Genomic DNA, 10,818 nt, shown 5'->3' with positions numbered 1-10,818 from the left:
CTCGCAAGCACAGGGCGTCGACACTGATCAGATGGCAGGTGTACCGCCCACTGGTAGCTAGCGTGGTCCTGGCAATAGCTGATGAGCCCCGGCCTGGGCATTTGACTCCTTGGAGAAGGCGCGATGCACCCATGCCTGGGCTGTTCCTTCTCGCCACCGCAAAGCCATTTTTTACGCACAGGCTTTGGTGCGAGGGGACAAATCTAACAACAACCGGCAATTGCGTGGTGGTGCCTTCTCCTGACAATTCGCATCAGGTGCCGCACCGGAATTGGCATCCAGATTCTTCACAAGCGGCAGCGACATGCAATATCAACAGAAAGCCACGGCAGGGCCCGCCCTGCCTTGAATCCAGCAAAACACGGTCGGAGGCCAGCACGCCCATGCTGCAGTTAATCATCCGCTCATTACCTCCCCCACTTCACCTGAATTTGTGACACCCTCAATCACTCGGCCGAAGGCGCATTTGCGCTCCCAAAGCCCTGTCATCTTGTGTGGGATACTCCTTGCTCCCGGTAAATTGACAAGTCATCTTTTTATCTCCAAGCTCCCCGTTGCCCGCCCCGGCCGGGGCTTTAATCGACTACAGAGCGTCAGGGCGCCTCCATGTCTCCGTTGTCCAGCGGGCTTACCGCCTGGTCCACCTTTCGCCTCAGCGCCAAACCTTCCTTCTTCTCCACGTTGACCAGTCCTTCTCGTCATGCTGCCTAGAACCCCGTCATTCTCATTTGAACTTTGCCAGAGCGACGACATCACTCCCTCTCGCTGCACAGCACTTTTAATCACCGACGGCTTTACCGGTCGTCGCAAGCTGTGCCTCTTTGAGTAGCGCTTCGTTCGCTTATCAACCCTGCCATCGACCTGCACCCGTTGACGTTGACTCGGGCAGGGAGCGAGCAACAAGTGCGCTTGATCCAGGAGAACTTCATCCAACACAATGACCACATCAAGACCCCACGCACTAGCCATCCTGTCACAGCGTCGAACCGCCTGTCACAGAAGACTCCAAGGGTTCTGCCTGTATTGGGCAGTTCCGTGAGCTTAGCAGCGTTGAGGCCATACCGCAACAACAGCGCACCATTGTAGTCCTCGATCTTGCCTACTTGTCAGGGATTTAGACGATCGTCATATTATCGTTGATGGATAATTGTACCAGTACAATTGGTTGTGATTGCCTTGGGTGGCAAGATCAACAGGGTCAAGCCTGGGTCCAAAATACTTCCGAACAGGTTACGGACCGAAGGGCGCTTTTCGGTCCCTGTGGTTCTCCGTGGCAAGCGCCGGCCCTGGCATCCTGGATGGTGCAATCACCTGCCCACCCCCCCCCCCCCCTTCCCGAAGGCCAAGGATGCGGCAGCTGACTCGACAGCTTCGCCTGAGTGTTTTTTTTACGCATCTTGGCCAATGCCATGCCAGGGCGACGTGCCGTAACGCACGACCACGGCGTCGACACGGGTGGCGGGAGACGAGCTACCTGCCTACAGAGTGAAGTTACCCCGACCGGGAGGCCCTTGGTTAGCAGCATAGGTCGCGCGTGGCGCCAGCGTTCAGTCTGCCTTCATCCACATATTTGGCAACCTGGAGAAAAGAACGGTGGCACTTGAGGTGAGCTGTTGTGTTGTGGAACATCTTTCGAATGATGACTATAGACGACGCCAAGCCCTTGGCCGCCAGTGCCCTTCAAAAACCCCAGTTGTTGACACGGGTACCCTCGGGCCTCGGTGCGGTCTTGGAGTCATGGCGTAAGCATTTCTGGCTAACTCATGCGTTATACGAGCATCGTGCGATACACAATGGGGGAAGCCTGCCGGAGAATTCTTCTCATCCGTATCCGTAAGCAGGGGACATCTGGAGACTCGGATCGTCACGGGTACGGATACTTTTGAGGCGATCAGACGCCTTGAATCTCACTGTAGGGGTCCGAGCTTCTTTCAGGTGCACGGAATGCGATCGTCAACCCAGCAGGCAGCGGTCCCAGCACGCTGGGATGCATTCCAAGCATCTCTGGGACTAATGTTCCGTCAGATTTTCCCGCACCCCAACTGCGTATTGCGAACTAAACCTCGCTTGCGCATAGCACTGGTACCGTTGCATTATATCGTTTATCGGCTGAGCCCATAAAGACAGGCCGGCTCAGATCGCTTAATGGGTCAATTAAGCACGCAGCCGGGATCTAACAACAGTCGGTCGCCATGAAAGTGGTCCGTCATCCCGTTCCCGTGAGCAGGGGCCAAGGGTCTCGAAGCACACCGCTGCCAGACTGGATGAGACGAAAATGGATGCGACAAAGTTCGGACGAAAAGATGGGACAAGGAGCCGATCGTTCATGCTTGCTTCTGTTACGGCGCCCTCGATCCCAAGGCAATATATGATCAATCCCTGTCGATACCACACCTACCAGGGTTACCAGGGGTTGGGGGGCCCTGGGCCGCCCTTGTCATGGACTTTGGGGGTTGGTCATCTCCCTCTTGGCTCGTGCCCCAAGTTCATCAAGCATCAAGCACGGGAGAGAGACATGTGCTTGATCTTGATTCTGATGGCACCCCGCCACTTCAGCATGGCCGCCCGTTGCGCCGGTGTCAACGTGGCGCTAGCTACCGGCACGCCAAATCTTGATGACTTGAGTGCCCCAATGTGCACCACATGCGTGCACCACATGACAACGGTCAAATGATTGCTGGCGCAATCTGGAGTATGGTCGACGAGACAACGAGAGAGGAACCTTGAGCAACCGGATGACGAAAGAAAAAACAACTTAGGACTTCCACGGACGCGCATTTTTCCCCTTCTTATTCTTGTTTGGGGAATTCGGTCATCGACAGCAAGTATGGACTGTGATGCACTCATCAGACAGAACGTGGAGCGCGGCCAGGGTGTGCGCCCCGCCGCTCAAAATACCACCGCCAGTCGGCTGGTCTTAGTGATGTTCTCAAGATGGTCGTTCGGAGGTATTATCCTGCTCACAAGTTTGGCTTTTAAGATTGTCATCCTGCGGGTCGCAATTGGAAGAGGAAGTCAAAAGCCTCAACGGGAAGCCTTGGTGGGTGTATATCATATACAGACAATATCGATCAAACCAGAGACATCCCGCTAGGAACTAGTTGAAGTCCTTGTCATTTCCGCCAACCTGGCCAACCCGCAGCTGGCTGCGCTCACTCAATACACACTGTCCACGTACTTCGTGCTACGTGGTGCGCCCTTCCAAGAAAAGGAGGAGGTCAGTGCTCTGCTGCCCGTCGGAGGAACCTTAATTGAGGCCCAAGCCGGAAAGATTTTGCCATGCCACTTTGCGCTGACCTCACAATCATGATTGACTGGGGTCCGTCCTAGTCCATCCGCTGGTGTCATCTCCCACATTATGGTATCCTTGGCTCATCCTTGGAAGGATGCTCTTTGCGCAGCGTCAATTCGAGGCCGTCGTTCTCAATCGTGAGAGGTCATGCATGGTTGGACTGGAAGTGCATGGACAACAGAGTCTGAGGAACAATAAGGCTTCCTCGAGCCATTGGTATACTGACGCGGGCGCAAAGCAGGTTAACCGCCAAACTTTTCCTGGGCCTGGTCGCGCATTTGGTCATCACCGGGCCCAGGTGGGCTCCTCGCTCGGGCAAATGCTGACCGAGGCTTGCCATCATCGTATGCCACGCCGATGTGCCAAGGAAACCGTTGTCACCCTGTCGTCCAAAATATGAGCGAGAACTTTATTGAAGGCATGCCAGCTGCGACATCCTGCTCCTTGATGGTCAAGCCGAATGGTGGATAACAATGAGCAAAGACGGCACCAGTCGCAGACATGCCCATCCCATTTGACCCAGGTGTCTGTCTTGTTGAAGGTGATGACCGGGGCACCTTCCTAGATGCTCCGGCTCTGGCTGATCGAGACCAAATACATACTTGATGCATAGGACACCTCACCTGCTCACGACTGGTTATCCTCGTCCGGCCTATGGAAAATTCGTGTCATCACTGACTTTGGCTGCCTATGGCAATCCCAGTCCTCGGACTGCAAATGTCGGGTCAGGAAATTCCCCGTCGTACATATCTTTCCTCCGTAGAACGGGTCTTCATTGAGAGGGGGTTTCGCTAATCGGGGGAATCAATCCCTGCCGACCCGTGTAGGAGAATGATGAAGTGATGACCAGAAGGGGTTGCGCCGCTCTTTCAGGAAGAAATCAACTGCCGCATCTGAAGAAGATGGTGTGCAGCTGTAATCTAAACCTGCGTTGGGCCCTAAGGGGTTCTGTATTGTGATGTCGAGATAGCTAACTTGGCGAGTCTGCTCCTTCACCACGCCTTGTAATGCTTCTCCAGTTGACGAGTACGCTGGGCTTCCGTGCAGGTTTTCTGGGGAGTTCCCAAAGCGTTTTACTGGATCATTTCTGGTAATCCTCCCTACCGATAGGTCCCATTACACTTTGCGGTTGCAAAGGGGTCTTAATGCAAGACTTGCTCGTCAAGCATAGCAATATCCAGGCCCCATAGACAACATAGATGCCGCGAAATCCATATCGCCATGATGGATACAGTCCAGGCGGAAGATATCGCCACGGTAGTTTATGAATGACCTTGGATGAATGTGGTCCTTTCAACGCCAGGGCTTTACACTATTCAACCTCGACCCAATCTAGTAACAGCATGTACGGCTGGAGAGGCGGTCCTAACAGCCCGCTACTTGCAAAGCGTTTGAACACGAGCAACGATTCATGCCTCTAGTCAACCTTCATTTCTCGCTTCAACTGTCTTGCTGACGATACGTATCAAGATCTGGCAACGGGCCATATTCCTGATCAAGTGTTGAAGACTGTGCAGGGCTTTGGTGGGTGCGGCAAAAGCTCCAACGGCACAGGCATGGTAGTTCAGTGCTTTCTCAGTATGAACACTCACGGAAGCAAACCTGTCTTGTAGCTTGACGTCAATGAGGGCTCATGACGGTGATCGAGTGTGTGGTGGAACTACGTGTGCAAGGCACGCAGGCTTCAGAATCCCATCTGAAGCAATCTGAGGGCCTCACTGCCGGTAACCCATCTTCTGGATGAGATTGACTACTTTACACACTTGATCGATGCCCAACCCATGGACGCTATGAAGACGACACGGCAGAGCATCGAATTGAAAGCCCCTGGCTTCCCTGACAACTGAAGGATCCTCCCGTTTAGAGCCGAAGCCAGAACACACGACCCCGACACGCCGTCTCTCGGGGGTACACAGCGAGACGAAACACCTCGACGCCATCTCACGTGTGATACGGGCACCCAAACACATGGAATCAGGGTAAGAACAGCAAGATTTCAACCCTGACTCCCTGCCCACCGTCTCTGAAGAGGTCTCACGGCAGAAGCAGCTGCCAAGCAGCAGGCCCGGCTTCACAAGTCGAAAGCATCACCCATAAGGCCCGCAACCCAGCCCGTCCCCTTCCTAAGCAGACCAGTGCAACGACACACTCGTCACCCCCGCTCCCCCATCTCGCCTTCCAAAGCTGAAATGTCCCCCCCTCCCCTCCCACCCGTCCACGGGACGCAACGTTTCCCAGCAATCCCGTGTCAAGCCGCCAATGAAACGTGCCGCGGCGGCCGGTTCCAGGTAGCTAATCTCCTCGCTTCCTCCGGCGGAGGCCGTGTCACCGTCGCACGAGATCTCGCTGGTGTAGCAGGCTTGGCCCTCCCCCTCGCGGCCTGCTTCACCGGGGTGACAAGGTGCGAGGCACACTGATCTTTGTCTCTGAATCAATTACTGACAAGGACTGTTACAAAACCCCACCACAGAGAGATAGAAAGCCATGGAGTTGCTGTACGTATAGCACGACATACATGTGCTATACAGGCTGGCGGCACATGGAACATGGCATGGGGGTCCAGGGCTCAGAGGCATAGCAAAGAGTTGTCGCCAACAACATGAAGGTTGTTCTTGTCTGTGGCAGGCAGGCTCATTGGAGAATGGACAAGGTGCATTTTGAGTATTTGTGTGGCAGGCAATGTAGATATGGCGTAATGTGGTACAGGTAAGATTCAACAAGAGTCATTCAAACCGCAAGCGCGGCACCAAACACCGATGCGCCGGGGCCAGCTCGTCACCCAACAGCTATTCTCCCAGCTGAAACTGTCAACTCAGCGCCCAATCAACCAGATTGACACCATGTACGCGCGATTCCGCCGATCTGACGTGGCACGTCGAGCCACTAGAGACGGCTCTCGATGGCGGCGTAGTGCTCCAAGCCTGGCCACTGCGATTCGGGCCAGACAAGTCGGACGGCCTCCCAAATGTGACTATGGGTGGAATAAGTCAGTAACACGAAGACACACCAGACAGCTGGGACGGTGACACGGCGTGTGAAACATGGAGGGGAGGGATTGTGTTGCCAGCCCTCCCCCAGCAGGCGAGGTGGCGCGTTGTGCTTACCTGACATGAAGAATCTCGAGCCCGTCCTTGACCTCCTGTGGAAGATCCTTGACGTCCTTGCGGTTCTGGGCGGGGAGCAACACCGTCTTGACACCTGCGCGGAGGGCCCCAATGAGCTTCTCCTTGATGCCGCCAACGGCGGTGACTCGGCCGCGCAGAGATATCTCGCCCTGAAGATGGCGCGTCAGTACATGTCATGCAGAGGCCCAGGAAAAGGCAAGGGGATTCTCGTGTGAGGCTTACCGTCATGGCCATGGTGGGTGGCACACTCTTGCCGGAGAAAAGCGAAATGAGAGCAATCGCCTGCCCGATGCCGCTGCTGGGGCCATCCTTGGGGATGGCGCCCGAGGGACAGTGCACATGTATGCTGCGCTCCTTCATTATGTTGGTCGTCGGGTCCGACGTGAGACCCAGCTCAAAGGCGTGGGCTTTGACCCAAGACAGGGCCACCTCGACGCTCTCCTTGAGGACATCGCCCAGCTTGCCGGTAAGCTGCAGCCTGCCGTCACCCGGCATGTCGGCAACCTCGATGAACAGGATACTGCCGTTGCCCCCAGAGCTGTACGCGACGAGGCCAGTGACGATGCCGGGCCGGCTCGTCGTCTCGGCAATTTCTTCCTCGAAGCGCTCAATGCCGAGAATCGTCTCAATGTCGTCGACTGTCAGCTGGGCCCGGTATGTCTCGAGCTGTCCGCCGTCCTTGGCTTCGGCAAAGTCCACTGCCTTGGCGCGACACACGGAGCCGATTTCGCGTTCCAGGTTGCGGACTCCTGCCTCGCGCGTGTACGACTCAATAATCTTGGATACAACCTCCTTGTTGAAGTTGATCTGATCCTCAGCCAAGCCGTTGACACGGATCTGCTTGGGCACGAGGTGTTGCATGGCGATATGACGTTTCTCAAGCGTCGTGTAGCCAGGTAGGTAGATGGTCTCCATGCGGTCGAGCAGCGGGGCTGGGATGGTGTCGAGGCTGTTGGCAGTCGCGATGAAGACAATCTTGCTAAGGTCGATGGGCATACCGACATAGTGGTCAGTGAAGTTTATGTTCTGCTCAGGGTCGAGAACTTCCAGCATGGCGGCTGAGGGATCGCCGTGCATGTTGGACATGCCTAGCTTGTCGATCTCGTCGAGCAGGAACACGGGGTTCGCGACGCCGACCTTCCTCAGTCCCTGGACGATCAAGCCAGGCATGGCGGCCACGTAAGTCCTGCGATGGCCGCGAATCTCGGCCTCATCCCTAACGCCTCCCAGAGAGATTCGGTGGAATTTGCGGCCAAGCGCCGTGGCGATCGATTTGGCCAAGCTGGTTTTGCCGACACCAGGAGGCCCGGCGAGCAGCATGATGGGCGACTTGTCGGTCATGCGGCGAGAACGGAGTACGTTCAGCTTCGCATGTGCGTTACTGACCTTCTCCTCGAGGTCAGCGTCGTTTGCTGGCTTGTTCTCCTCCGTTTCCTTGCCGGTGCTAAGGGCCACGGATTCCTCCTCGGCCTTGCGTATCTGTTCGTCGACTTCATCATTGACGGACTGCTTCAGGCGCAGGACGGCAAGATACTCGACAAGCCGCTTCTTTACCTTGTCCAGGCCGTAATGGTCATCATCGAGCTGCTTCCGCGCCCGGACCAGTGTCTCAGGGCCCAGCCGGTCGTCGGTTGTCGCGGACCAGGGAATCTCAGAGAGCACCTCCAACCACGTCCTCGTCACCTGGAACTCTTGGTTGCCAGGCATCATCTTCTTGAGGCGCCGCAGCTCCCGGTCGGCAATCTTGGTGGCTTCAGGAGGCAGCCGGGCAGCATCGAGCTTCTTCTTCAACTCGTCCAACTCGTTGGGCTCTTGTTCGTCGTCCTGATCTCCACCCATCATGCCATTGGCTCCCGGTGGGAAGAAGCCGTTGGGCGGCACAGGCATGCCGCCGGGACCTGTTCCTCGCCTCTTCGGTGCCCTGTCGTGCAGCTTGTCGAGCACCTGGACGGGTACGTTCGTGAAGGCGGTGATTTTGAAGCTGTTCTTGAGGCCACTGACCTGGCGATCAAGCAGCTCGATGACCTTGGCCATGCGGACCTTGATGTCGAGGGCTGCCAGCACCTCTAGCTTTTGCTCGTACGACGCCTCGACAATGTTGGTCATAAAGTCGGCCAGCGAACCGGCGTCCTTGACCTCCTTCTTCATGATGAACATCTCCAGGCGTCGGATGATCAGGGGCGAGAGCCCGGGGTTCTCGGCATTGCGGGGCGTCGGCAGGAGGGAAGAGATGCGGAGGGTCAGGACGAGCTCGCGTGAGCGCAGCTTCATGAGGCCAAAGAGCTCCTGCAGCTGGGCGTCGGCGGTGACGACGTCGGGGTAGTGTTTGACGGTCGCCTCAAAGCAGGGGCGCTCCTGTGTGACCTTTTCGACGCGGACCCTCGCGACGCCCTCAACTCGCAAGGCAAACTCGGCGGTGCCGCGGCCTTCGATGCCGGTGATGCGGGCGGCGACACCATAATTGAAGAGATCCTCCTTTGTTGCGGAGCCGGGATTGATCTGCTTGATCTGGGACTCGTCGACGGACTCGGCGCTGTCGATGAGGAGCTGGCCGTTGGGGCCGACGAAAGGGGAGGCGACGGGCACGCAGACAATGGGTACAGCGTCGATGCGGGCGTTGGGCCCTGCTGCGGCGGCACGGGTATAGACGTTGGCGAGGAGGGCGGGAATGTCGGGGCGAGAGGCGGAGACGGGCACGCGGTGGGTGATGCCGGGGAGGAGGATGGTGCCTCGGGCGAGAGGAATGACGGGGACGGTCGAATCTGGGGTACGCGCCATCGGGGGGGTTCTCAGGTTCGGTCAGGAGGCGTGTAGTGTTGTTGGTTGTGTCAAAGGAGACCCTCAATCACTGGTATCGGAGGCGGAGGAGTATTATGCGATGTGTTTAAGAGGGGTATATGGACAGAAACTGATGAAATGGCACAATGGAGGGGTGATGGAACCAGAAGGAAGAATCGGGGGAGCAGAGGTGGTCGATGATGCAGTTGTCAGATGTCTAGAGGCATGTTCGGGTAGCTCCCGAGGTCGGGCGACTCAGCACACAGTCGTGGGCCGTGGGCCGTGGGCCTTGGGCCTGTGGAGGCGGCCCGGAGCTTTGAGGGCTTTAGGGGGAAGGGGGGGGTAGGTCGAGGCCCACGCTAGCAGACTGCCGAGGTTCAACCTGGACGCTGCACCTTTGCTTTTCGATGAATGGATGTAGTAGTATGGGGTGCAAGTGATGGCACGAGAAGCCAACGACAAGATAGCATCGTGAAAGGTCGAGGATCTGCAGTGCTGCCAAAGATCCAGCAGTTCCTATGAATGGTACTCCAGTGAGATCCCGGGATGTTTGGGAGAGACATATTCGCACTGTATGTCATGGAAGAGGACATGCTAGTACAGTGCGAACTACACACGACCAACACGCAGCACCATCGTCAATCCTGCTCTGGCACCCTCAGATGAATGACCTCTGCGCCAACGCAATCACTATCGGTCCCGTGCCATCGCGCAATCGCCTCTCCCTCTGCACATCACCTTGCCCCTCAACACCAAGTGCTCTCATGGTCGATTCTCACACAGCGCACGAGTCTTATCTCTGTCGAACGTCATCGACTTGTCAGTGATTATCGTGGCGCCATCTACATCCCCGCACTTGCTTCTCACTTCTCACATCGTCCCCTCTCATCCCCTCCCAAACCAGAGGCGAAACCATGGACGTCACGCTCGACGACGAGGACCTCACGCCGTCCCCCGTCTGCCTGCCCCTCGCCGCACCCATCCACATCTCCCACCTGCGCCCCGAGCACCGCCACTCCTCCTTCTGGACCTGGCCGTTCTACGCGCCGCTCCTCTTCGAGAACGAAACGTCCGACGCCCGCGACCACTGCGCCAACGAGCGCACCTTCCTCTCCTACCTCCGCCTGAGCGTCTACATGGCCATCGTCTCCGTCGCCATCGTCCTGTCCTTCCACCTCAAGACCCAGCCCAGCGAGTTCGAGCTGCGCATGGCCAAGCCCCTCGGCGCCACCTTTTGGGGCCTCAGCGTGTGCTGTCTCTTCCTCGGCCTCGGCAACTACATCTCCACCATGAACAAGTACAGCCGCAAGGCTGCCATTGTGCAGACGGGCTGGAAGACGCAGCTGCTGCTGAGCGTTGTCGCCATGGCCATCATTGGCACCTGTGTCGTGCTGCTCGTCATTGCCAAGGTCAGCACCGACACGGATACCGGTTCATAGATAGCAGTCACGCTCTTCATGTTGATGTTTGTTCACTCTCATATTCATCCGAAAAGCTATGCTGTGCTGTGCTGTGCTGTGCCGCGTGCATGCTGTCTCCTTCCGAGGCTTGTATCCGGCCTCGAAAATAAAAGGGGGGGGGGGTATATCATGAAAAGAAAATCCAAAAACCCAAAACCGTCTC

General features: G+C 56.8%; 2 protein-coding genes across 2 annotated transcripts; one reads left to right on the top strand and one right to left on the bottom strand.

Annotated features, from left to right (window-relative positions):
- Positions 1–6,175: 6,175 nt before the first annotated feature.
- Positions 6,176–9,195, bottom strand: LONP2 (Lon protease-like protein 2; the record flags this gene model as incomplete). The annotated part of the gene is made up of 3 exons (XM_028640789.1): positions 6,176–6,263; positions 6,397–6,566; positions 6,640–9,195. 3 exons carry the CDS (start codon positions 9,193–9,195, stop codon positions 6,176–6,178), a joined length of 2,814 nt encoding a protein of 937 aa, XP_028495069.1.
- Positions 9,196–10,109: 914 nt separating this feature from the next.
- Positions 10,110–10,634, top strand: D7B24_006662 (uncharacterized protein; the record flags this gene model as incomplete). The annotated part of the gene is made up of 1 exon (XM_028640788.1): positions 10,110–10,634. One exon carries the CDS (start codon positions 10,110–10,112, stop codon positions 10,632–10,634), a length of 525 nt encoding a protein of 174 aa, XP_028495068.1.
- Between the last annotated feature and the right edge of the window lie 184 nt (positions 10,635–10,818).

Source organism: Verticillium nonalfalfae (genome assembly GCF_003724135.2).
Source record: "Verticillium nonalfalfae strain VnAa140/NRRL 66861 chromosome Unknown scaffold_49, whole genome shotgun sequence".
In the NCBI taxonomy this organism is placed as follows: domain Eukaryota; kingdom Fungi; phylum Ascomycota; class Sordariomycetes; order Glomerellales; family Plectosphaerellaceae; genus Verticillium; species Verticillium nonalfalfae.
This window is presented reverse-complemented; position numbering and strand designations above follow the sequence as displayed.